Source organism: Antrostomus carolinensis, unplaced genomic scaffold, assembly GCF_000700745.2.
Source record: "Antrostomus carolinensis isolate BGI_N321 unplaced genomic scaffold, ASM70074v2 scaffold42335, whole genome shotgun sequence".
Taxonomy (NCBI): domain Eukaryota; kingdom Metazoa; phylum Chordata; class Aves; order Caprimulgiformes; family Caprimulgidae; genus Antrostomus; species Antrostomus carolinensis.
Genome location: NW_010316532.1, coordinates 54,497 through 82,079, shown reverse-complemented (window position 1 = coordinate 82,079; position 27,583 = coordinate 54,497). Strand labels below are relative to the sequence as shown.

At 41.6% G+C, this 27,583-nt stretch overlaps 1 protein-coding gene across 1 annotated transcript in view; it reads right to left on the bottom strand.

Annotated features, from left to right (window-relative positions):
- Nucleotides 1-8,719: 8,719 nt before the first annotated feature.
- Nucleotides 8,720-27,583, bottom strand: part of LOC104525208 (short transient receptor potential channel 5) — a gene marked incomplete at its 3' end in the record, with an annotated part of 45,850 nt that continues 26,986 nt past the window's right edge. Inside the window, exons 3-6 of the mRNA XM_010168290.2 lie at nt 21,173-21,509; nt 17,738-17,877; nt 13,327-13,649; nt 8,720-8,915 (exon numbers count right to left, since the gene is read on the bottom strand). Of these exons, the coding sequence (XP_010166592.1) occupies nt 8,720-8,915; nt 13,327-13,649; nt 17,738-17,877; nt 21,173-21,509 (996 nt within the window). The remainder of the gene's footprint in view (nt 8,916-13,326; nt 13,650-17,737; nt 17,878-21,172; nt 21,510-27,583) is intronic.

Here is a 27,583-nt window from a genome sequence, read left to right as displayed (position 1 = left end):
AATCTATTCTATGATTCTATGATTCTAAGATGGATAAAGGTCTCTGTCTTTGGAGCATAACCAAAGGGGGAAATTATGGAAATGGGATAGGTCACTGGTTGCAATGGCAAAGAAAACCACTAATGGCTTTTGAATACACAAGGTCAAGCTAAGAGCAGGGCTGTGGCTCCTGAGTGACACCATGGCAGAACTGTTAGATGAGCTGTTGCACTGGCTGTCCCCTCCCCAGAACAGACCTCCATAGTGCAAGTCGGCTCGTTCTCCCCGCTCTGGGGAATCAGTTTGTTTGTTCTTGGAAAATGCATGCTTTAGCATCGCTGCTATTTATATCTTCCATGTGCAGAATATATTAATAATTAAAAATTTTATTATAGCTTGCAATGCACTTCATTCCACAATGTATTTAGGTTATATATATATATATATATCAATTACCTTTCATCTCCCACCAGCATATTGGATGGAAACAACAACAGCTAATGAGAAGGCCAGGGAATATTATGTTTGAGAAAACACAGAGAACTGTGGATTGTGCTGGTTTTAGTGCAGTTAAATTATTTGAACTGACACCTTTTTTTTCCTTCAGTCATACTCCAGCAAAGTTCAGTTTTTATTTTAATAGTCAAATAAATCAGAGCAGTAGGAAGGTCATGCAGACAAGTTTTTTTTCAGCAGGAAGAAACAATGAGAAAGATATCACTAAGGCTTTGTTCTTCCTGCCATCCATTCTCTCTCCTTTATCACTGCCTGGTAAGAGTCTCTTTTCATGCTGAAAGTCAGAGAGATACTGGCGCATCTGTGCTGATAATGTTAACTACCTCCAGCCAGGTCAAAATCAAGTAATTTACACATGCCTGTAGAGAAATGCTGGGCTGAGAAGGTACGTCTAATCCAAAGTGCTTGAGTGTTGATGACTCTGTTAGTACCCTGGCAAAAAAAAGAGAGCTTCGCCTCATTTCTACTTGCACTATTTCCAGAATATCATCTTTGATTTTTTTCTGCATTCACAGTCAGCCTGGGATTTGACTCTTCCAAGGAAGAAGAAATGTCTTGAAATTTATTGCTGGACAAGTGGGAGCCAGATCCAAAGCAGAATCAGGTACTGTGCCCCTCTTTATTTATTTCTTGTTTCTTTTTCCCCGCTCCCCCAAGATAAATGAGTCCCAAGAAGAAAAATCCCAGTTCGGATCCACATGTGAATTTCCGATCCCAGGAACCACTCTGTGCCGTTATAAGGATGTGATTTCAGCTGGGAAATGTGATGTCAGCTTCCATAAAGGCATTTAAAGGTCTAACAGTTTGTTTAACATGTTCTTTGGGGCCATGTGTAACTTTTAGATCTGAGCTGTGATTATGAACAATCACAAAGCACATCTGATGGTCTTTGCCGCTGACTTCTCTGCTACAACAAATGTTTACCAGAGTATCTGGCCACATCAAACTGACCAGAAGGGTAGTAACACCGTAAATTCATGACTGGTCTGACCCTGGGAGCTGTTTTCATGTGTTGCTGGAATTCCCCTGATTCAAAGCTCTCAGCCTCACTGTATCTTCCTAGGCTTTCCAACCTTTTTATGCACATATATACACAGCCCTTACATCCCTTCCTCAAGTAACCAAAGGAATAAAATTATCATTCCCAAACTTCCATAGTTAAGCAATGAAACAGGTATTCAGGTACCAAATGCTGTATTATTTTGCTCTTTTATGACTGGTCATAAACTGCCTTTCCTCAGGGAAGGAGTGGAGCTGGACTGTGTCTTTTACTGAGTCTGTAAAGGTCATAGCACCAGTGGGAGAAGCAGGTGCCCGACACCTCTGGAAGCCAGCCTGCTTGCACGCACTGAAATGCACTGGATGAGCTTAGCTGCCAAAAACTGAAAAACTGCTCAGAATTAAAAATCCTAGCTAAACATCCTGAACCTTTAAATACATCCTTGAGCCAAAAGAAAGGGAACCATTATAAATGTGTGACATCACTCAAGTCTCTAAGTGAATCTTGAGCTGTGTAGACAGCACTGATTCAGGAGATGAAGCTCTGTTTCTTCCCCAGATTCAGAAAGGAGGGTCTGCAGCTGAGGAGCGGCAGGGGACCAGACTGGAGAACAGAAATGAAGACAAGGAGCCACAGCACAGCATCCAGGTTATTAGACATCTTCCTGCTTAATTGGATGGAGTTGTATGTATCCTGTTTCACCTATATAATCAGCATCAACTTATTTGTTAGACTGCAGCTTGTTGAAAAGGAAATCTGTGAAGAACTGACATCTAAAAAGTCATGTTTCAGAAGATTCTTAATATAGCTGTTGCCATTGCTCAATATTAGGTGAAAGCTCTTCCCAGATAAATCCCTTTTAGTTTTTTCACTGCTTTTTGCTCAGTAATATTTTTCCATTATCTTTCACTTTTCCTCTTCTGCCTTTTTAAGAAAAGTCCCCTTTTTGCAGAAGCACAAGATAATGCTAATTGAGCTTGTCAGGCCTAAATAAAAGATGGGATAATGCAGGGGGCTGCAACCTATGCGGTTCCATCTGGATACTTCAACTTCTATCATGTACTAAGAGCAAACCTCGCTGTGCTGCTTCGCACGTAATGGGCAGAGAATTATGACCTGTCATGCGGGGCAATGGTGTGTTAACTACACCAAAGAAAACAGAACCTACCCATACAAATGCCAGCACATTCCCTGTAGTATCTTAAATCATCCAGGGATTATCTACAGATTGCAAGCTCATCTTGTTTTTGACTTAAATGCAATGTTTCTGCTCCTCTGAATAAGCCCCAGAGTGGTACGGCCATGGTAGTACACAGGGTCAGATAAATATACGGGTTTTCAAAGATTAAAAACAACAGAACCTGCTGACAATACTTATCTGAGCAGGGGTTTGGATGATCGGGCCCTAGGATGGAGAATTAGCTTTGCCTAGTCTAATAACAGAAGGAAGATGCAGCATGTGAAGTCAGAGCACATTGAGTGCTTCCATTTAGAGGCTCTGCAAACACCAGATGAATATTAACAACTTGATTCAAGTCCATGGGTTAGATGTAATTAGACCAAAGCCAGCAAAAAGACAAACAGTTCTACACCTTCAAATGAATACTTTAGCATGCTAACAAAAAGCAATTAAGCTGCTTGCCAGTCTAGAGCAAGACTCCAGGGCTAATTTCACACACTGGCCTCTTGCTGTATGGTAGCACCACAGCACCCCGCTGCTGCAAAGTATTTCCCTTCACTTTCAAGTAATAATCTGCTGGGAGTCCCCCACATCCAGTCATAAGCTCCAGAGAGAGCACCCAGCCTTGGGAATCAGTCCCACTCCTCTAAAGATGCTACAGCTACCCAGGAGGGAACTGGAGAGCAGGGGTCCAGCATTTCTTCACACATAGCACACTCCATGGGGAAATGTAACAGAAATCTGCCTCTCCAAATGTCACAAAAAGCACCAAGTAAGTTCAGGAGAATTTGCCATTTCAATTAATTATTACTGATGGCACAGATGAGTTTTGGGAATGTAGTAACTGAGATTTGGGGAATTACAGTGGCATTGTAGAATGAAGACCTGAGCATATTACCTGCACCCAGAACACAGGGTCTGCAGAGGGACAGTGACCAGCAGCGTATGTTGGTCAGTGGGAGCCCCTGAGGGCCATAAAATTGGGGGACAAATAGTGATATTTAATTCAGCTGGCAAAACAAAGAAGAGCCATTTAATCCCCTTTCTAGAGCCTAGTTGTTTTGCTACACCATAAAAAGCTTTGAGAGACATTAATCCCAGCTCATATTGGAAACAAGGGTATAACAAGAGCATAATTTCCTTTCCTGTTGTACTACAGAGTTGAAAAAAGAAAAACATTTCAATTTCTCCTAAGAAATTCAAATTAATGGCTTTGAAATGAGGTTTGTGATATGAACGCTTCCAGATGCTTTACAATAGCTTAGACTGGAGTCCAGGCTGTGGAGCTTACCTTACCTCTGCAGGGGGACAATCTACCACCCAAACACTGACACATGCAGGGACTGTCCAGATGAACTAACGTTATTGATTCATAAAATTCTTCCTTAGCAAAACCACCAAGTAATAACTGCGCAGGTCATGCAAGCAGAGGAGGTGCAACATTTTTTTGACAGTCCTAAGGGTCACAGATCACAGTGGGGAAGAGCATTTCTGCTGCTGTTGTGAATTAAACTGGGTAGCAATTACTGCCATGGTGCTGAGGGAGTTCAGTTGGTGCAGAAAACTAGAGGAATTCGTGTTCTTTGTAGAACAAGAAAAGTTTGATACTACTTCCTGAGGGAAATCCAAAGTCATCTTGGAAACCATGTAATAGGGAGCTGAAAAATCTTTATATTCCTCTGTGCTTTAATTTTTAAGCTCTCTACTCTGCAAAAATGGAGAAAATTCCATGTACAACATCCTTACAATTACAATCAAAATTTCCTGAAAGTGATCACTTATTTTGAGCTGCACATACCAACTGTTTCTGTTTACTGTACAGCTTTTGTTTCACTATGTAAAATATTTATCATTTTCATTCTTGTCTTCCACACTATGTGCTAATCCGCTCTAATCCATTCCATCATTTAAAACCGCACTCCTCGTTTGGTGTCCAATGCCCTAATTTCCCCAATCCGAACACTGGCAACTAGGTTTCAATATACACTTAAAAAAATTAAACATGCAGCTGCCTTTTGCGGTGACAGCTCTCCGAGATGAACTAGCTTGAAATAATGGTCATACAGACCAACAGAAGGATACAAAATACAATATACAAGACAATTTTGTAACTTAATACACACTGCTAGAATGGAGTAATTATTCCAACATCACACATACACCGTATACTGCACACCTGAAGCTGTGACACCTTCATTTCCGTGCACAGTAGTTACAGGTAAATTTTCTCATAGAGACTTCGGTGTGACCCCCTCTCTGAAGTATTAAGCATTGTTGTACTTTCCTAAAACATCTGAAAGCTGCAAGTGCTTCCATCTCCTTGATGTGTCAGTGGGATGCCTGCTGCTGCAGTGCCACTTATTGCTCTAACTCACCTGGAACTCGGATTGTGAGTTCACAGCCCTATGGTTTTCCTCCTGTGGATGGGCCTTAGTTGCAGTTCTTCCATCGATCTTCCTTCCCAGTGCTCCTGCAGCTGCAGAGTCACAACTGTTGGTACAGTTCCAGTGACCAATTCCAGAAAATCACGGATGTGTCCAGAAGGAACACGCGTTCAGAAAACACGCATAGATTGCCAATTCCCTGCAAAATGTACCTGCGCCCCAGGGCACCAGAGAGGCCGAAATGCACCTGCACCCTAGGACTCCCCGTAACACCCACTATCACACTGTTTTGAAAAAATTAAAAACTGGCAGGAGGATTGTGTAACTTCAGCTGCAGCCAAGTGGCAATCCTGTGAGATACAGCCTATCACATGAAGTGTCCTCATTACCCACTCTCTTTCTGCCACTGATGAATGATGGAGCCACGTGGCTACTCTTAGATAAATTCCATTGCCCTTCCTCTTGACATCATGACATATTCTTCTTCTGTCCATCAGATGATGGTATTTCTGTCACATCTGGGAAGGCATTGAGAGACCCAGCAATGCAAAACATCCAGTTGCATTCTGTGCTGCTTGTAGAGAACATTCTGATCTTCACGTATTGAAACAGTGCAAAGCATATGGAAATTCTGGTGTGCATTTGGATTTTGTTTGCTTTGTCAGTGAAACATAGTGTCTCCCATAACCAGCTCTAGCAGAGGTTTGGCAAAAGAAAAAAAATGGTCTGTATGAAAAAAATCAGTATTGAAACTGCTTTAGGGTACCCCTAGAAAAATGTATTTGTTGAGGTCTGAAATAGCTTAGTAAAAAAAAACATTATGGCAGAAATATTCTTCCTTCTGTGAGTCAGGAATCTCTCAAAGCTGTGTGGAGGTTTTACTCTGCTTGCCTTGCTCTGTCTTCCAGATACCCTGTGGTTTCATGCTGTGTGCCTACAATGCTTAATTAAATACCAAGCCCTAACCCCCATACTGGGGAGACACAAGGAAGGGCAAAGCAAAAGCAGCTCAGATTCCCCTTTCTCTAACCTCACAGCAGAAATTCATGTATGTATGAGACAATGGAGGAAAGCCAACCTGAAGAATAACTGCTACAAATGTATTAACATATTTGTCCCTGGAAGAAAGGAGGGGAGACAGACTGTTTGCACTGCAGCAGTGCCACTGGCTCATTAACAAGTGGAATTAATTACGATGTCCCAACCACTGCACTGCAGGGAAATCAACAAGCAGTTGATGGCATCTCATCCTCGATGTCTAGCTCACTTTATTTCTCTGCAGAGTCCTGCACATGGCACAAGATTTCCTACTGATGTATGCTAGAGTAAGATCTCCACCCCGCTCTGAGGGCTTCTTGGTCCTTTCCCCTCCTCGCTCCCTGGAATGCTGTCATTCCACGTGTATTCACTGTAACAGAAATACCAGCAAGAAGAAATGCCCACTCCACTGTGATTCAGAAAGGGGCAGACCTGATTAGAGGAGGTTAAAAAACGATCTGCAGTTGTAAAGCTCAACATTTATTAATGAGTTGTTTTCTTCAGGGAAGAGATTAATTGATTTTGCCCTTAGAAGACACATGGATAAAACTTGTGCCTGAGAGAATGCTGTGAGCGTGCAGAAATACTAGCTTCAAAAAAAACAAGCTGCATGCACGGCGCAAGAAAAGGCTGGAAGTGACAGCCTCTTGCCTTCCCAAGAAATGTCACTGCTCTCAGCAGCAATTGCAGTATGACAGCTTAAGTGACAAAGAAGTATCCTGTAGCATTTTCACTGTCATTCTTCTGAGGGGCCTCATGCTGCACGCTGCCTTGCGTGTTATGCCTAGGTTATCTGGCCAGTTCAGTCCTTCACCCCCAGGTCTCTCCAGCATCCTTTCTGATGGAGCAAATCACTGCTCCCAACTGCTGCATACACAAAAATATTAACACAACAGTCCGCTCTGGACCGTTCACTTCAGTTATTTGTTATGATGGGTCTCTCCAAGTCATGTGGGATTGTTTGTAATGTGTCATTGCATCACTCAAATTATTCAGGGAAAAGAATGATGAGTGGTTTGTATCCCAGTTCATAGAAAATGCTGCTATTCTTATGCCAATCTCAGGTTTGGGCTTTGTGTCAGTGACAAGCCTATTTGAAGACAATAAAGGAAGGGGAATGGGAGAAAACAGCCAAAGAGAGTATCTTTGTTTTCTGCCTGTCATTCCAGTCTCCCTGGATTGTGAGGAGTAGCACTGAACAAAGAGAAAGCACTTAAGGCATTGAAACAGACTGATAAAGCATGATGCCTTTGTGATAAGCTGCTTTTCTGCTCGTTTGGAAGGTCAATGGTCCAGTTTTTCTCATACTCTTTAACGTGATAAAGATCAGATGTCCAAAAGTATCACCGATTTGACTGAGTCTGCACTCAGTTTGACTCATAACTAAATTTAGGAGCCACTTGAATCAGCGGATGATCAACAGCAGCTGTGGAACCTGTACAAGCAGACAACTCGATACTCCCCTCTGTGTGCTTTAGCCAGGAAAGGAGCTCACCCATACACTTCCCCAGGGATCTGTCCAGGAAGTTGGGAATGGAAATAGGAGAGCTGGTGCTGGTTCTTTTTTTAATCTGTTTTATCCTCTGTCTTCTAGAGTAAATCCAAGAGTCATCCAAAGCAGAGAAGGAAGTCTCTACTCTGCCTGTACTTCTGAGTGATCGGCTGAGGACGCAAATGATCTTCCCAGCTCCTGTTTCTGTTCACAGATGATGTAACACTTCACCACCTCACTGTCTCTAAACCAATCAAGTCAGACGTCAGAACTGGAAAGTAAGTGCCCACTGGTTTACCTTAAGTACTGCACACACCAGATTTAGCTTCCTTCCATACTGTTTCTCTGTAGTTTACCTGAAGAACCTTAAAATACAGAGCCATGCTACTTTATTTTTCAATCTGTTGAGAAATTTAATCATCAATGTACAGATTGGCTTTTAGGTACACAGAACGAGATTACAGTAGAGAGACCAGTTTTGAACATTCAAATGAAGATAAAGTTAAGTTTTAAACTGGCTCTACAGCCAACTGGCAGCCCCGAGCTGCCTCAGCTCAGATCCATCCTGCACTGAGGTGACTCAGAAATCTGAGATTATGGGTCTACAGAGTCAGCTGCCAGGAGACTGGCTGGTGTTACAGATGGAAATGATCTAATTTCAGTGGGAAGACTGTGGAATAAGAAATTAAAGGACCAGGCTCCTCACACACACAGTTTCAAATGAGAAAACAGTAATAGGAGAGAGGGAAAAAACCTATGTAACGCCCACCCCCCAAGTTAAAACCAAGGATGAGGAAGCAGTGGTATATAAAGCTTCCCTTTATATACCCTCTCTGCTGCAAAGTAAATCAGCTGCTAATGACAAGGTGATCAGTGAGGTTACTCTACAGGAGAAGACAAGGGCAGATCACAACTGATAAGCCTTTTCCAGCTAAGAAGCATTACAATCAGAGCAAAACCTCCTCCGCAAGCATGATTCAGGCTAGTGAGTAGAAATCCCAAGTATCTGCTGTCAAAACCTGGGGGCAGCAGTCTCCAGCATCCCAGAAGATACACACTTGCTATAAGCCTAACGAATGAGGCACATGGAGAAAAACTGAAGCAAAAAGAGAGAGAAAGAGATCACTTACAGCAATGAGTTGGTAGGAGTTGTTCATCATGGCTATGAGCATGTTCAGCAGCACAACAAGGGAGATGACATTGTAGGTCCCAAACATAGTGGCCCCAACAAATTCTGTAAACTCATGTCTGGCTTTCACGTTGGTGACGTAGAGATTCAGCAGACCGAACACAGACCAGAAGAGTGACTGGAGCGTCTCGAAAAGTCTGCAAATAAAATCAGATTTTTACTTGGCTACCTGACTCTGGGGATTGGAAAACAATGCCTGCTTCAGGCAGTGTTCAGGTGGGGAACACACAGACACCAGGAGCCTGGGCTGCCACAGCATGGCTGCTCTGTACAGCCATTCATTCTCCCCGGGAGGCAGTCTGCGCTCCAGCCACAGTGACCCACTGGCCAATGCATGTGACAATTGTGTCATATCAACATTTGCTACCTATCCCAGAGCCCTGGCCACATCCTTGTGAGATGCAATGAGGCTAAGTGCCCTGAAGGAACCCAAGGTTCTTCCCCACTCTACACACATGCAAAGAACAGCAACAATATATTCCCTCTAACTAAAACTGCCATGTACAGTGTGACCGTAGTAGTTAAGTAGTGCACAACAATGAGGTACCACCAGGTAGGAGGTGCGAGAAATCACATCCACTTGCACCTTTTGCTCTAATATAGGCTGAGAGCTTGCAGTGACTTGGGCTGCAGGTGAACCAGGCCAGTGTGCTAAGACCCACTCTGTTAGCAACGCACGTGGCCAAAAAAATGCTGGTTGCTCTGGCTTGTTTGTGCAGCTGCTCCCACCCACCACCGTGCAGTGCCCTCAATAGCATGCTGCAACAATTGATCAGTAATGACTCAGATGAAAGAGAGTCATCACATTAATTCAGCTTGAGAGGTTTTCTTCTTTTGAAGTCTTCCTTCCACAGATGAACCAGACCTGACCTCACTGTGCTTTACAGCTGATGAGATCATCCCGGGTTTCTATTTGCTTCAGCCAGAGACAAGTGACCTTTCGCAATCACGTCATAATCAGTAATCTAAATAATTGCTCTATTTGAGTATCTTTGTTTTGGCTTTCCAAAATATGGCACTTATATCATCAAAAAATGACATCTATATGCCTGGTTAAGAGTTTCCACTTTTGCCTGAAGTCAGTAGGTATTTTCAAATGCTCCTACTAGAAAAATCAATACAAATAATTCAGATACTTTACTTGACATACCAGGAATCTGTTCTCCCGGCTTCTCCAGGCATCTATTCCACAGGTAGCTCTGTGCTGTATGCAGGGATTTAGTTTCTTTATATTTTGTGGACGTATCCTATGTTTTTCACCGGCCAAAATGATAAAGACTCTTTAAAACAAAAACATTTTCTCCTAAAAGTCAGGCTGTTTGTTAGATTTATTAAATAAGTGAGGTGGTAAAATAAGGCTTAACCAAAGAATGCTAAGCATTTCTCTACTAAAAATGGTGGACTGCTAGCTATCTTTTAACTTATTTTAATACTAGCAGTAAAAGTAGTGATTAGACTGTAGGCTCAGAAGAGACAGAGGTTCCTGTCATGAAAGTGAAATCAGTCTTAGAAGTGATCTGTGCATTGCTCTGAATTCACAATATTGACCAGGAATATAATTTGGGCCCAGATTAAGGCCAGTATATTCACATGTGGACATGTAGTCACCCTTGAAAAAGACAGCAACTGGGTTCTGCAACTTTGCATGGAAGCAAGGTTTAGTTACTCCTTCCTCAGTGTTCAAGGACATCCCAGAACCACAATCTCTGTTCACACTAAGTGTTCCATGGGGCTCACAGTACTTTGGAGAAGCAGCTTTATAAAAAGAATTTTGAGAATTGTGATTGAGTGACTATCCCCTCCTACTGAGTATATTTTGGATCTTAAGCAAACAGGAGAAATCTCAAAGCTCCACCACACTCCACGGCAGCTTAGAGAGAGCAAGTGCCCCCCTCTGCCACAGGAACCCTCCTGCAGTCCCTGGAGAAATGGCCCCAGCGATCAGTGTGACCCTCCACTGAGAATGACACAGCAGGCAGTAAGGTGTGACTTCCTCCACCCCTTCCTCCTCTTCCTCTCTCTCTTCTCCTTCCTTCAGTTGCCCAAATCACAGCAATAAACACATTTTCAAATTGTCTGCCTAAGCATTCTTTCTACGGGATAGCGAAGCCAAAGCATAAAACCTTAAATTATTCATGACTTCACCTCATTGCTGTCGCAAAGGAATATTACTTTGCCGTGATCTGTGTTTGCGACACAGAAAATTTCCTCACCAATAAAATATTAAACCCATCCTTTGGGAGTGATAGGAAATAATGCACCACTAAATAGGTGTCACATTTTAAACAAGCTGTACAAACACGAGTGGCATCCTGCTTTTCCTTCCCTTACAAAATTAGATCTTATTGTGTGACTGCCTAGAAATGCTGGTAGGAATCAAAGGGTACTGATTGAAAGCTTTTTACATTTATTCTTTCATTAGAGATGAACTATGAGCAAACTTGAGGTAACACCAGCTCTGATCTGAATTCCCTCCAGCCCCGCTTGCTCTCCCCAGCCCAAGAGTGTAATTTTCTGTTTTGCAGGTTGCCCGTTCTTAGCCAGTCACCCATGCTGTGCATCTGCTCAAGGCCAAATGTCAGCTTGTACCTGGGGTGTTAATAATGACTATTTAAACTTTTAAGAAGATGTTAAATAAATTTCTTAAGCAATTCTCAAACAAAAAGTAACTGCAGAGCATTCTGTCGCCTGCCAGGAGACCTGAGTCCTAATGGATCCCCTCCCACTGCGATTTTGTTTTAAACAAACCTCTGCCATAAAGGCTGAGCCCCCTCAATTTCCTTTCTGTGCTACATTCTCCTTGGCAGGGGGTTTAAACTGAATGCTAGGGTGGGAGAAACTGTGGTCTGTATTTAAGCTGATCTGCACACTTTCTGTTAAGTAGTTCTGTATCATTTCTAGTTCTCAAGATATTACACCTTCTTACAGACTTGAGGATTTTTTTTTTCCCTGCTGACCCAATGCTCTTTTACTTCAGTCAAATCTTGCCGTTGTTTTCTCCACTAACCTGCTGGCAGTGGTTACAGAAATCCGTAAAATGCCTGGTTTGCAATGGAGACAGGTCCAAACCAGGATGCAGAACTGAATACATCTGTTCACCACAGCTCCAGGGAAAGGCAGGCTCTAGTCCTGAACTCTGTGGTTTTGATCATTTGTGAGTCAGAAGTTGCCACTTAACAAACATTGTGCTTGCCAAACATTTCTCTGGCTGCTGCATCAATATGGACGTAGATCAAGGAGTAGTATTTGTTATTTAATTCCTTTGCAAGGGCAGCACAACGCATTTCTGGGGCATGCAAAGCAATTAAAATGGAAAAAAGACCCAAGTCTTTAATTCTGTTTTTCATTAGTACAGTGCAGTTCCATTCACTTCCTCCAGATATAGATGGGTTTAATGAGAAAATTAATCAAGCCTATGGTGTTCCTGCTCTGCAGTGGGAAACGGCAGCACGTCTGGTCTACCAGGTCATGATGCTCTTGTAAGGCTGGACTCTATCCCATGAAAATCCCCCACTTCTTTTAAGGAGGGAGCCTGCAGGACAGTGTTGGAGCCTTTCCTCTCCAACCTAGTCACGTGGCCTCAGCCATCATCTGCTTTCCATGACAGTGCAAATATGTCACAAATCTTTTCTTAAGCTCAAGCCTTCAGCTGAGGAAGGGTGGAGAATTATTGGGCATTATGACAAGTTTTATTTAATTTAGCATAAAGTGGTGGACAACAGTTTTGTTTTGCTTGTTTGCAGGGTGTAGGCCTTTTTCTAGACTGTGCTTTATTTATTTCTCTTCCCATTGTGTTTTAAGTACTGTGCAAGCAGCAAGAACAATTGGGTGGGGGCTGATTATTATAATTATTTCCACTATTAGTAATTAAAACAAATATATCAGAAAGACAATTCATGTTATTTTTCTGCATGTGCTATCTCTTTCAGCCCTGCCAGCTGTCATCACAGCAATTTCCATGCCAACATCTCAGCAAAGTAACCAGCATTTCCAGCAAAAAGGATTTTGCTGGGATTTTAGTCTCACCCCACTGCAGAGGAGATCAGAGAAGCTTGCAACATCACGTATGCATAAAAATGGCCTAGGTGAGATTGTTGTTGTTGCAATGTATCACATTATTTCTTAATACCTTTTTTCATAGGTTTATCCTTTGTCTTCTACATTTTGTTTAGCTTCCCTTCCTTTCCTCCAGGATCAGACAAAACAATTATTATGGCAAAAAGACACTTGCTTTCTCAAACATACTGAAATTGTACATAGCCATAATAAAATTTAAGTTGCAGGATCATGTAGGGAGACTCTCTGGTCCAGAACTAAAACGATTGTCTCTCGCTTCCAGACCTAAGTAAGAGTCTTTCTGACAGCACAGCTCAGCAGAATGTCTGCCCCAGTTAACTCACACCTTTCCTGCACAGTCAACCAGTTCACTCAGTATCTGCGAATTAATAAATAAAGGCACGTTCAGTGCAGTGACAGACAACAGGCAGAGGCAGGTAACAAGAGACAGTGGAAGTCTACCTTAAAAACAGAAAGGAAAGGACATCTTACGTGGAGAAGGCATTGTTCTGTTTCTCACATCGGATCCCCTTGCAGTTGTTGGGTTCCTCCGAGGCACTGGTCTCATAATAAAAATAAAGCTGGTTCAGTCCATTGGCAAAAGCCAGAAGCACCAGACAGTAGATAAAAAGGAATTTAAGGATGTCTAGCAGCATGCGTCCCAGAGAAATCTGCAAGGGTCCCAGGTGTGAATTTGCTGTAAACAGGGATATGAGACGCAAGGAACTTAAAATGTTGGATATTGCAAAAAGGGCTTCTGCAATGAGAGTCGGGTGCCACATTTCCCATTCCTCCCTTGGACGAGAACCGTTATACTGAAAGAAATAACAAGGGTATAAAAGTGAATTGTGTGGTAATTACTCTGAGGTAGCTCAAAAAGTCACACCTGCTAATACTAATGGCTCACATGTAAATACTAAAGAGGTACTGGTGTCATGAGAAGCACTTTAAAACTCTCAGCTACTGTCAGACTAACATTTGGGATTAAGGACTGGAGCTGACTTGATCAGGGCAGAGACTTAGGTTTAATGAAGCCTTCTTATGAACTCTCCCTACTGGATTATGACCCCCTGATACGGACAGCTGTGGGACCAGCTTTTCTTTAGAGGCTTCTGGTATGTTGGCTGTTCTTAGACTAAATTTAGAAAACAGGCCTTCTGAATTTTGAGTTCACTCTTTGCCGTTTCTTTGGGTCTATGGGTTCATACACAGTCTCCTTTTCTTTCAATGTTTAAAGGGGTTCAGACTGCCCTTTATCAGATTTGGGTTCGAAATTTCTAATTACCTTTTCTTCTTTTTCCTCCTAAATATGACTGCACATTCAAAACACTGTTCATTCCGGGACGAATGTGAGGGAGGGAGAAGGGAGGGAAGAAGGAAGGTGATGAACTACTGAACATAAAAAGTGGATACTTTCCTTCCTTAGTAATCTAAAAAAAGTGCCAACAGCCCAGAACCAAAATGCTTTTTTCATATTAATTTTCTTATTAGTTAATTTGTCATGGCAATTTTAGGAGAGTTGCTAAAGCAGAGGTCATAATTGCAGCTGAAACACTGGGTACATTTGAGTGCATCAATTATAACATTAACTTGGTTTGTAATGTAACTGTAAAAGCAGAAGCATTTTCTGAGCAAAGCGCAGCCAGCTGCAAATAGGTAACACAAAAGAGCTGGTTGTATAAATGTAACTACTCTGGCTTAACTGCACCAGTACACAAAATGGAGTCAAAGGCATTTTAATATCAAATAATAATTGTCCTTTTAACACTTGTCTCTGCTCATTTAACATGTATAAAAAGGCAAAAATGTACTTAGAATAACACAGCTAATAGTGTAGCCAGTGTGTTTAGGAATCCTAAAATAGTTTTTGTACCTTTTAAAAGGAAATGGTGTCAATATCATACTGGCAGATGAGTTTGCAGGGACTTCCTATCTAAATCTGAAAGTTCAATACATAAGCTCACTCTTTCTTTTCTCTTTCCAAGGACACAGCTAAAAGCAAGCTGGTATTTCAAACTATTCCTCTTTATGAAGGAGCTGAGACATGACACAAAGGCATTTCAGCATGAACTCTGATTGCTTTTGACATTTCCAAACTGTTCTTTATTACATGAACATCGTGGCCGGAGTCTGTTCACTTGATTGGGTCTGCAAATGTTTACAAACAGGCAGCGAACATCGTGGCCGGAGTCTGTTCACTTGATTAGAAGATGGGTTTGCAAATGTTTACAAACAGGCAGACTTGTTAACTTTTGCCAATATCCAGCAGTGGGGCAGATGGTTGTGACCAGGAAGCCTCCCCTGCCCTGCCTAGGGAGCAGATTTGCACAGTTGTTTACAATTCTCTTCTGCATGCTGGCTGGACACAGCAGCCCAGGGGCTCTCTGCTAGGGTTTAGCATAGGCTGTATGTAAAGGTATGTGAAAAGGTGATCTTCATCTCACTTTTTTTTTTTTTTAAAGCAACTTGTTCAGGTCATATTTTGTCCCTTTACACACTAATGGTATATCCTTGCTTGGCAAACAGTAGTCTCTTCAGAGCAGCCTAGCATCATAGGTAATAGAGAAACAGATTTCAGAGGCATCTAATGAAGCTGGGCATCTGCAAAGTCTGGAGTTGTTTGGGTTAGCCATCAGAAGATGAAACACAGCAGAGATGTATACAGAACAGTACTAATAAGTTACACCAGGCAGTCATGTTTACCGTTCCTCATTACATGACAATTCAATGCAGCAAATTAAAATTGATTAAGAAAGTATTTTTACCCTATAATTAGCCTGAAGATTTAATTGGTATTGGACAATATTAAGGCCAGGTCTCGGAACCAATCAAATCAAGGAAAAAAAAAAAGTCTCCACGTAAGAACAAGGATGGAAAACATTAGTGTCAGTATACAATTTATTTTCTGATATTTGGCAGAAAGGTAAATGTCCATGTAATCCTTTGAAGTTCTAAGAAGTGTTAGAATATGGTATATTGGCATATATACCAGCCTTTTCCAGCTCAAGGCTGCTCTATAATGAACAAAAACCTTTACAAGTCATGTTGCAAAAGGTTTTGAAGCCATTATCAACATTATAAAGCCTCATGTTTCAGAGCACACTGCAACCTGTAAGTGACGTTGGTCAGAAGGGAACTTCTGTGAGCATGCTGTTTCCAAACTACTGCTGTGTAAGATTTTATGCACCTCTCCGAAATGTCTGACATTGGTCTTGCCAGGAGCAGACTCGGATCAACCAGGTTTAATCCAAGTGGGTCTGATCTGTACTCAAATACATTCCTGTAAGCATTATTTTGTGTGCTGGCAGATAGGTCTTCAGTTAGCCTGTAAGTTTCTGTAGTTCCTGCAGAGTATATAAACAAAGCTGTACTTCCTTTGTGTATGTGGCTTGGCTAGGAGTTTAAATCTCAGTAACTGTATAAATCTGTGGATGCACAGCTCTTCTAGTAATTTGTGTGTGAGAAAGAATAAGATTGTTAACATTTTAAGATTTGTTCGTGAATCTCATTATTTCCAGCTTTTTTCTGTGTTGCTCACAGTTTAAAGACCAACCTTTCAAGTCCGTAATTTCCTCACTGATTCTGAATGTTGGGAGAGAAAAAAGAAGTAATCTCTTCCTGCTTTGATGCTGTTACAGAGCTACCTCTTCAGGGAGCAGCAACTATCTTAAAGCTTTTCCCTTTGAAAAACTAACTCACCACTATGCAGCCCTCTGGATTTTAAAAAGGCCCCATAGCAGGACTGTTCCTGCTAAGAAATTTTTTATAAAAGCCTTGCCATTTGGGAGTCAATGAGCTTTGTGAAATTTTCTCCTCTTTTCCTCTCTGCCTGCATACATGCTTGGGCGGGACTAAACAAGGTTGCTTTGGAAAGTGCTTGTCCTGGTTATTAGGAGCTGGGCTAAAAGAAGTAGTACCCTTCTACCAGGGCAAAACCAACACAGTAGCACAGCAAACTAGAAAGCTCATAAATGGCCATGGAGCAGACTCCAGTTACTTGATCTGTGTAATTACACTAACTGTAGTGAAGTTACTGCTGATTCATACCGAGAAAAGAATCAGGCCAAGCACACAGCTCCAGCTGAAGTCAGAGCCATTGCATAAGGAAGTTTGCAGGAGGCCATTTGTGTCTTGTCTGTTTCTTTGAAAAACAGAGACAAAAAGAAAGTGCTTCAGGCCATCCTCTGGCTTCGAAACATGTGCATATGCTAACTTGAAGCATCAGAAATTTATAAGTGTGGAAGGTGCTTTTGAGGATGAGCTCTGATGTGCATTCTTGCCATAAATGGAACATGGCAGTGAAGAATCTATGCGGTGTTAAAGCTCCAGCATGCTCCTTTGTCATTTCCTTGCCTATAGCTTAAAACTATATATTGAAGAGAGTAAACTGACTTCTTTATATCAGATGGAAGCCTCCTACTAGCAGGCTTGCTTTTCTTAGTAGACTTTTCACAAGCTTCTGATTAGTAATCTACAAATCTGTAGGACTACAGATTATAAATCTTGGCTGTAGATTTTTTCATATAACCCTATTCTTGTTTTCCTTTTACCATTTTATTTAAAAATCATGTTTTCACTATGAACAGCATTGTTGAAAGAGGTCCAATGTCAGTATGGAAAAGGAAACGTATCTTTGGCAACTGAGTAGCTACAAAACAGACAGCAAGTAGGGAAACTTCTACCCAGTGCCCAAACAATGTACTTCAGTTTTAATCAAGGAGTCAGGATGAGAAGGATGATCATTCTCTAAAGAAATTAATAAGCTTTCCAGGTGAATTTTCAAAACTGGACTGCTTGAAAAGCAGCTATGCTCTTTGATCTGTAATTTTGATTTTGACAGTTTCTACCCTGTGTACTACAGTTCTCACAAGCAAGTTAAATTCTCTCTCCCAAGTTACTGTACCTTGACGTAGGCAACAATTTTAAGGGAAATAGTTGCAAGATAGAGGGAGTTCATTGCAAAATCCATCAGATTCCACCAGTCATGTACGTACTCATTGAATCCTCCATCCCACATTTCCTTGATTTCTCCCCAGATAAAACCTGTAGAAAGAAAGAGAGCTCATTGTCATGATGAGGTATTAGTTGTCATTAAAGCACTGTGTATATGTGATATAATGAAAGACAATTCTAAATTAACAGCTTGGGGAAAAAAGTCTCAGCCCTCCTGTCTTCTACAAGATAGAATACTGATAATTATGAGATGCTTTACAACTCTGTGGAGAATGTAGTCTAGAGACATACGAAAAAGACCCAAGTTTCCTATCTAGGGCTCCAGATATACACACAAGGAGATTGCTTGAAACATATGTTAATTATAACTAGTATGAGTGGATTGTTCTACATCAATAAACTATTTAAGCAACTGTATTTTGTATAGTTTCTAATACATTGTCTGCTCTCCTAGAAACTATAAGTAATTAATTGCTCAATTGGTCAGTACTGATTTTTCCTGACTTTATCTGCAGAACATGCAACACTAGTACCAGCTTCTGCGTGCGAGTACATTTCCTCCCTGACCTGGCAATATCATACCAAAGAAGGAAGAAGTGAATTAATTCTCTATGCCCAGTCACTGTATTTATGCATTTTGCTGCACAAAAAGCCCATAGAGACTATATGTGAAAAAAGGTAGGACTCAGTGTGAAAAAGGGCACTGCAGCCTGGCATGGCATCTCTCAGCAATGACTCACCACCTCATGTCAAATATGGCTATGGGTTTTGCAAGGTGAATGTTTGTTCCTGAGGATATGGCCAGAGCCCATAATCTTAACTCTGAAATGCCTTCTGGCAATAATTTTTGGCACTTGCCAACCTTCACTGTACCTCCTTGCAGCTGGAAGGGTGAGTGGCAGTTTCTGAAGTTCATCAGCAGACTGCTAAACTCACATGCATACAATTGTAATTTTAAGTAACATGTGTGTCTTTTCCTGTAGAACTGTTTAAGTATTTTTGAGAACCTAAGTCCCATTAAAAAGCAAATGGCAGCTAGGCTCCTTCATCACCTACATGCTTCTGAGAATGTCTTTAGAGCCCCCAACTATCTTGAATTACCCAGTTTACAACATTTTCCTTGAATGAAGACTTGAAATGTGTGAAAAGAAAAAAAACACACAAAAAACCTCAACAAAATACATGTCAGGTGCATTACCAATATAGTTACCCAAATTGCTACCCATACCTAACCACAAGCTGCTGCAGTGGTCACTGAAATGCTACTCGCAACTCAAGTTTTAGGACCTGAAAGTTCAATCTGAAGAGCAGATAATGTTGAAATGAACTGCTGCAAACATCCAAATATCAATCTTAGCTCTTCAGCTGCCAGCCAGCAGGTCAGTGATCAGGCAAGCATAATGTCAAGGCCAATAAGGTAATTTTATTACAGCTGCCTCCAAATCCTTGCAGGAACAGAAAAACATAAAATAAAATAAATCAATGGAGAGGAGCCTGCTGAAGAACTCGTACACTGTATTTATAGTGAGTTATCATTGCTGGTTACTATAGTTACAGCAATGCTGTGTGTGCCTGTTCTCTCTCTCCTTTTATAGTGGAAAATATTTATTAAATAATAACCTTTAATCTGGTGAAACTGTTCTAATTTCTCCATTTAATAAACAGTCCTACAATATCCCTATTTATCCAAAACAAAGGAACTCAAAAAGAAGAGCAGACAGCTGTAAGAAGTGATGTTTGAAAGGGTTTTTTTTAATGGATTATCTTTCTTTCATCTGCAAATTAATTTTGCTGAAATGCCTAGCATTTCCCTCAATTTTAACCATGAAGTTAAGGATAAAGTGAAAAGCTCACATAAGCTTAGAAAAGACATTTAACCTTCTCAGCTTATTCTGAAATTTCTAACAACACATGCATTTCAATGCCATAAATCAGTTTAATAAGATAACGAGGCTTGAGTTACCATTTGTAAGCTGTGGTGGAGCTATGCAAGGACCAAAATGCTGTGGGTCACGATGGAAAGCAATTTGTGAACATGTTTGCAACTTTTACTCTCTTTCCTCATTTTCCATCATCAGATTTAGGCTTGGCACAGGGAACAGCTAGGTTTGTTCAGCACAGAACCAGCCTGATCCAGAGCCACCACAGAAACAAGGAGCTGGGGCCCGGTGTTACCAGGAGAGAGGAGCCAGCAGGCAGAGGAAAGCAGAGGTGGACCTGTGAGAAGCACTAAGGAGCTGTAAGGAAGGCTCTAGAGACTGAGGTTTGCGAGAGGTGTCCTCAGAAAACATCAGTCTGGTTTTCCAGGCCACCGACGCCTACCAGACAGTCACAATTCACTGTTACCTGACCTCTGGGGTTCTGCACTGAACTGACCTGGGCTGCATGGATACGGGCTGGAGAACAGCTAGGAAGGTGCGGAGAACATTGCCCGTGAGCAGGCCTCCTAGTGCCACCCCAGCTCACGGTGGTGCTACGTGCTAATGGCACAGCAAGGGAGAAGGGAGTTTCATTAGAGATCGTGCTTCTAATGGAGTCCACAGGTTTTCACTTGCTGTGTGTTGGAGCTCAGTTTGAAAGGGTAAATACTTCTTTCTCTTCAAAAACATATCCAACTATGCTTCTCTGCTCTTCTCCCTCAGTAGTTCTATGTACTTTCTCCTACCCCATCTCACTACCTCCCCTGTACATCCTGCCCTCAGGAACACGGATACCTCCTTTTCTTTGCAGCTGTGATTGCTCAAGACAGGCTGGAGTAACAGCCTCACGTTTAACCTTCTGATAATAAATACTCCTTCCCTCTGCTTACATTACAGCGCTTGATAGTGGCCAGTGTTTATCAGCACAGAGGCACATGGTAGAGTGAGATTTATCTTCCCTTTTCTGCCCTCCCGTAGGCTATTTGGGAGTCTGGGACCCCAGGAATAACCAGGACTGGTACCTGTGCACTGGCTCTGGGAGCAGATCAGTGAGAAGGCGAAAGCAGAGACAGGGTCTCAGCGCTGCCTTCTGCCAGGTACCAGCCAGCAGAACTAAGCCAGCATGAGAAGTGACACTATTTGTTACTAGCGTGATCCAGAAGCTAATTCCTAGCATGTTCCCTGCACAGAGCATGCGGAAAGCAGGGAGAGTGCTGCATCTGCTGCAGTTTACTCAGAGTCATGTCTAAAGGCATGTCAGATGGCAACATGAACAGCAGAAGCGCCCTAGGCCAACAGGATCTGTTGTTCCAGAAGGAGCCCAGCTGTTTTATGCAGTTACTGAAGCTGGCTGCCAAATCTCTTTACACGCTGATGATGCTGAGACCAGGAATGAGTCTCCACACAGTTGCCATGCGTGTGAGTCAGGCAGCTGTGGCTCAGGCATTTTTGTGTTTCTGATTTACCTAGAACCCAGGGCAGGATCATCCACTCCACGATGGTGGGAGGTGGTCCCTGCATGTGAAGGTCAGTCCTGACGATATGCTGTGATGCCAGCAGGAGCATGAAGAGGAAGGTTAGGTAAGAGCCGGTGTGGCAGATAAACTTTATAAATGGCTTTTTAATGAACAGTCCCAGCCTGCTCTTCGGTGCAATCAGATATGCCACAGATAGCACAGGAAATAGCAGTCCAATGGTGACACAGGTCAAGAGTTTTACTGCCCAGTGTTTCCGCCTCCATCCTGGAAAACCGTCGTACCAAAGTGTTGCTAGTAGCTGTTGGCAGTTTGGCTGAGCAACAAACTGAGGAGGGAAAAAAAGAAAGATTATTACTGACTGGTGCTTCATGTGCACTCCCCCTCACCTATGTGTCAGAGCCCACGTAGACCCTCATATTCAGTTTGGGGCTGGCTATGGGGTGGAAAAGCATATTTTGGAGACAGAGGGAAGGAAGGAAGGAGCTTTTGCTCTTGTTTTTCTACATAGGATTTCAGATTTCTTCTATGAGATTTTTTTTCTATTTGAAGCATCCTTATCTAGATCAGTCACTCGCCACACATAAAGCCTCGTGCAAAAGTGATACAACGAAAATTACTACGAGCTGCTTCTCTTCCCATGTGTTTCTCTTTCAGCATGTTTCTTTTCAGAATGTTTCAGGTTTCGACTGCCTCAAACAAATCACTGTCAGCATCTTTAAGAAGTGACTAAAAGATGAGACAGGAGGGAAAAGGTGTAAAGCTCTGAGAGCATGTGTGTGTGAGAGAGGGAGAAAGAGAGAGGGAGAGAGAACATCTCCAGAAGTGTGTGGGGTGCTGCACGTGGTTTTGTGCAAGAAGGCCAGCATATGTGTGTGTGGGATGGGCTGGGCATGAGACAGCATGCAGTAACGTAAAGTTCAGCCAGGTGACATCTGTTGGGAAGCAGGACAGAACATTTGTAAACGTGCTTCACTATTAAGGAAGAGAGCAGTTTTAAAATGTAAGAGATTAAGCAGAGGCAAAAAGGAATCCTTGATCACAGTACCAAAATGACACTTGAAAGTTTACTTTCTTCCTGTAAAAAACAGCATTATGACGGTGATTTATTGCATCTCGGTGACTCCATACCAGACATGCTCAGGTTGAACTACTTGAGACTCTTCTAAAACCTAACAGCCTCTGGAACTTCAAATTTGAGACACAGTATTTCTGGCCTATGCCAGAAGACTTTATGTTCCTGATTATACCTGGTCAGCTCTATGGTTTTCAAAGCTTTTCAGACCCACAGCTAATTAGGGATGTCTGCAAGACCAAGACAACTGTGTTCTTCTTTGTGTATCTGATTTCAAACCCATCTTAATGAAGTTATACTTCTGATCTATTAAATTCACATTTCTCACTGGGCTCTGAAAGTTCAGAAGAAAATCTCAACTATTGTTCTGAGGATTTTTGTTATACTTACTTTGCTGTCATTAAATCAGAAAAAATTGTTCTAGCAATTTGATGGATACAGTTATGGATAAATGTACTCCTGTAGCAGTATAACTACATTTACAGTCAGACACAGCTGTATCAGAAAGAATCACGCTTCCAATGGACACGACAGTACCAGCAGCATTTATCAAAGAGAAGAGACCTCTTATAAAGGAGACTTAAAGTGGTGAGTAACCTGCAGATGACAGTACTGTTTATTATATTTGGCTCATCTATATTTAAAAGGTATCTCTGGGAGGGGTATAGTACCACTGCTCTTCTTCCTCCTCAGGGAAGATTTTATCAGGCAAAGCACTCTCTCACCACTACAATTTAAACCAGCTCTTGAAAGGACTATGCCATGGTAGCAAAGGGGCTGACTTCTGAATACGAGAGTCATAACTGTTTTGCCTCCCCAAACTGGTATGATTTATTGACCCTGGCAGAAGCCCCTGAGTAGCCACTACTGCACTCAGTGTAGACATGGCCCGGGCTAATACTGAATCAGCCATCGCACGCGCATTTGTGAGACAGTTACAAGGCTCTTCTCAGCATGTCTGAAGATACCTAGGACTTCCTGTAGGTCTTAGTCACCAGGAGATCAGATTTGATGTGAAACAGACAATTTCTTAATAAAAGCTTTAGCACACACCCATATCTTTAAAATATTGGTTCAATGCCAAAATTTTCCAATATTGGGAAGACTTTTTATGCGCAGGTCTTGGAGCGCTCTATACGAGCAGAGCACTATCACTGCTGTGTTCAAAATGACTAAACCAAGGTCAAGTGAGAAGAAAAATTAGTTGCTCGGTCTGATAAAGTCATTCATTTCTGTAGGTATTTTTCCATTTTGTGAATATATTTTATATGCTGTAACAGGCTGTTTATATCAGAATCAAACCATTTTTGGACTGAGTAGTTCAAATATATGGACTGACCAAAATTAGTATTGAAAATAAGATCTCCAAGAGGAATATCTGGCATTTACGAAGCTGGATGTTTATGTGCTATTACTACAATAAGCATGACTGCTGCATCTAACCTAAAAGTGATACTGTGCTCCAGAGGGCATCAGAAAAGAAACTCAGGAACACATTTGATTTGGAATCAACCTACACATGCATGCAGCAGAAACTGGACAACAGTTGGTACGGTGGTGATCTCCAGAAAAAGCCAAGACCTGCTGCCTGTAACAATCAGAAAATATTACTGTAAAATTCCAAGTCTAGGGACAGTGATGAAAGAAACAATTCTACAGAAACTGAAAAAACATCAAGCATCGATTATCGTTTGGTTGGTTGGTTTTTAATTTATTATTTCAGAAGGCTCAGCACATTATGTCTAAAAGCTAGAAGAAAGAGAAGGTTATACTGCTATATTTTCTCATTTAAGATCACAAAAAGGAGCTGTGACCGGGTATGTTCTGAGGTAATTTACATGGTAATACAAGCTGCTGTTTCTCTGAGATGAGGTACCACTTTTTTTTTAAGAGGAGGAAAATGTATAAACACGTTTTCTCTTTATCACATATGATAGAAAGCTCTAAGGGGAGAATAAAACTGTTTTTCCCTTGAGTCAAAGTCAGAGTCATTTGAGAAATCAAATGACTGTATGTTCCTCTGGTTGCTGTGCAACTTGCAAGCTTCTTAAAAGTGCCTCTTCTCTGCCTAATAGCTCATTTCTAAAATCTGCTTTCTGTGTTGTATCTGATGTTAGTTCTTCAAATGGAGAGAAATTCACACATCATGAAAGAGAAGCTTTAAAGACCAGCTTGGCAAAAGGGAACGGAAACAAAAAAAGCTATTAAACTTTCCAATCAAGCCCATCCCAACCTCACTGAAAATGGCCTAAGGGAAATTTAAGCAAACCACACAAAGAAACTCTCCCTAACGTCACAAACCATCAAATGCTGTCTTTATTAAAGGTAAGGCTAAGCACTTACTAATACAGGCTTTTAATAACTCGTATTAGTCCAACTCACTAATCACAGATTTAAAATTAGTAAATACTGCAGCTTAGATCTCAAGTAGTGCAGGGCTGGAAACCAAAACTTCCAGTGTGCAGAAACACTGGAATTCTGAATGATCATGAAGAAGTTGACTAAGCCCTTGGTGTGCTGCCTACAGAACCAATTGCTTTTCAGTAACTTTGTGTTAACTCGAAAGAATACATCAACTAGCTACTTCCCTAAGTAGTCCAGTGAATGTTGGCCTCATCTTTGCTTCTAGGTGTTGTTACTTAGACTAAACCATCAAATTAATTGATTAGACTAAACCATTGAATGCTCAACTCATTAAAGATTGTCTAGGATTCATACTGCTAAATCAATGCACATAAATTATAAAAAAAATAAAAAAGCTCAGTTTTAGCCCGTTCAGGTGTGAAGTAGCCTGAAAATGTAATAATATCATGGAACTTTTGTTATCATCCATAATTTCAGATTTCCTCATAAAGTTAAACAATTTGATTTCTACTTTGCAAACATACAGAACTGAGATCTGGAAGAAAGCTGACTTCTCCAACACTACTTATGCCAAGGCCTTTCCTGAGTACAAGTTCAATTTCCACCTAAGTAGGGTCCCAAATATGTTTTTTCACTTTTTTGCAAAGCCTTTCATCTGCCATAGATAGAAATAGTGCATGTGCATATCAGAGTCTTTTATCATTTCACATGAACATACCATATGTGACAGGATTCGGTATCCGTTAAAGTTTCTGCACAACGAAAAGGGGACATCGTGATAATGTTAAAAACTGCATATTGTCCCAGTCTGTAGATGGTCTGGAATCAGAGGCAGATGTGCTGTACCAGAAGCTCTCTCTTTGTTTAAGAAGATGAGCATATCATCTGCAAACAGTGTATTTCTCCAATACATAACAAGCACAATATCCAGCAGTTTTTTCAAGGACTGCTGCGTTATAGGAGCCTTGATCTCCATTACAAATGGCAGCATAAGACATCATCCCACAGACATGATGCAGAATGTTCTGACAGCTGCATTAATGAAAAGAAATGCTTCCTAAAGGTGGCATTTAGACTCATTTCAGCTCAAGTATGAACTAAACATTCAGTGCTATGAAGCCTGTGATAGTGCTGGCATAAGTTTTTCCAGGATTGTACCTACCTGTAGACAAAGCCTCTAGATGCATTTCTAAGGGAGGTAATCTAAAAAGCAACTGCTTCTCCATTACCTTTTGAGCAGAATCTGTCCCTAGCTGAAGATGCAGCTTACTTAATGACTAGGAGATAAGATGCAACTCAGAGTACCTTCTTGTGAGGACAATGTGCCACTGTGTCACCAGTCTCCTGGCTTCTGAAGGTATCTTTGCCTTTCCAGGAAGTGAGATCATCAGCTTCAGTTATGGTTGAGAAGCACTTTGACAGTAGAAACTACTGCAATACAAAATCTTTTATTTTCTCTCTTCTTTCAGTCTTGCCAGGGTCTTTGTGTAATTTTCAATGATGTTCATCATACTCATTGTCACCTGATCCTCTACCAAGGGTAAAACTTTTAAGGGAAAAAAGCAGCTGCTGGATATGGAGCGTCTTTTTCTTAATATCTAATCTTTACTGATAGTTTTATAATTCTGTTTCTTGGGAATGAAATGCTTTCTGCATGCTATGCCATTAATATAAATATCAACCACAGAAATTATGTTCCACCCCCCTCTTCCCCTTGTCTATGGGGAAATCTCTTATCTCTCATGGTCATAAGTAATTTAGGATCAGACACAGATGGGCTGAGATGCAAATGCCTCAGGGAGCAACTGAAATAGCTCCCTGATAGACATCACAGGCACTGAGCACAGTATCTCTGCGTTTATTCTGATTTTCCTGAAGGCTGCCAACAGGCTCTTCTGTTTGGAGTTTGCTGGAGTTCTTTTCTGCTCTTGCTGTGGATGGTGATAGTGAACGCTCTCCATAGATGAATAAGCACTAATTTGTAACTGCAGAGCCCTGTGTTAATAAGCAGGACCGAGTTGTTCCATCAGTCAGCTACATCAGCTCCCACTGAGAGCCAAATGTGGCATGGGAGCCATGAAATTAACTTTAGTTCCCCTGTCTGACACTCATTTCAATAGGTTAGATCTCACCAACAGCACTGTGTCCCACAGCATCTAAAACATGGCAATACCTGCAAGGTTACTGTGTTTGGGGGTATTATTATATGCTGCTGCTCTCTACAATTAAAGCTATTTTGGCTTTGGAAAAGCACACTTTCACACAGACTGAGCTAGATTTTGCAGTCTGTGTGACAATCGGGCAACTGCAGTGTCTGATCTAGCAGCGTAAGTAAGTATTTTAGCTAGATCTGTAAAGAACGTAGATTTCCTATGAATCCAATTCTGTCATGAAAAGGATGCATGCCATTGCCATTCTCCACTCGCTAGAACGCCCTGTCCCATCCTGCACGGGTGCTGCCTCGCTCCATCTCTCTGTGGCAGACTGAAGGGAGGTGTCTCTGAAGACACACGTCCCCCCCCCAGTTCTGGTAAGCACAGCGTGACCAGGCATTGCTGGGAGCAGCAGGTCTATGCCCTTCCTGATCCCAAGTTGCCAGCAGGCATGGACTACCCAGGCACAGAAGTGCCTACTCTACAGACATCACTACAACTGCAGTGCAGCCTTTTGTACTTGAATTTTCAGAATCAATTGGCCAGAATTTCTTTCCTCCCATGAAGATACAGGAAACTCTTACACTGTCAGTCTTACCACAGGGCTGGGTTTATCAGTCAATGCCAAATCTTAATGTCTTAACCCAGAAAGCTTAATACACACTGTCCAATAGCCCAAACATGCTGTAACACTTGGTACACTGTCAAGAGGCACATGGATCACACTGTGCAATGAAGTGATCCTCTTTACTCTAATTTTGACTTCAGGAACATGAAATGGCATGCACAGAATCAAACTTTTAAAAACCA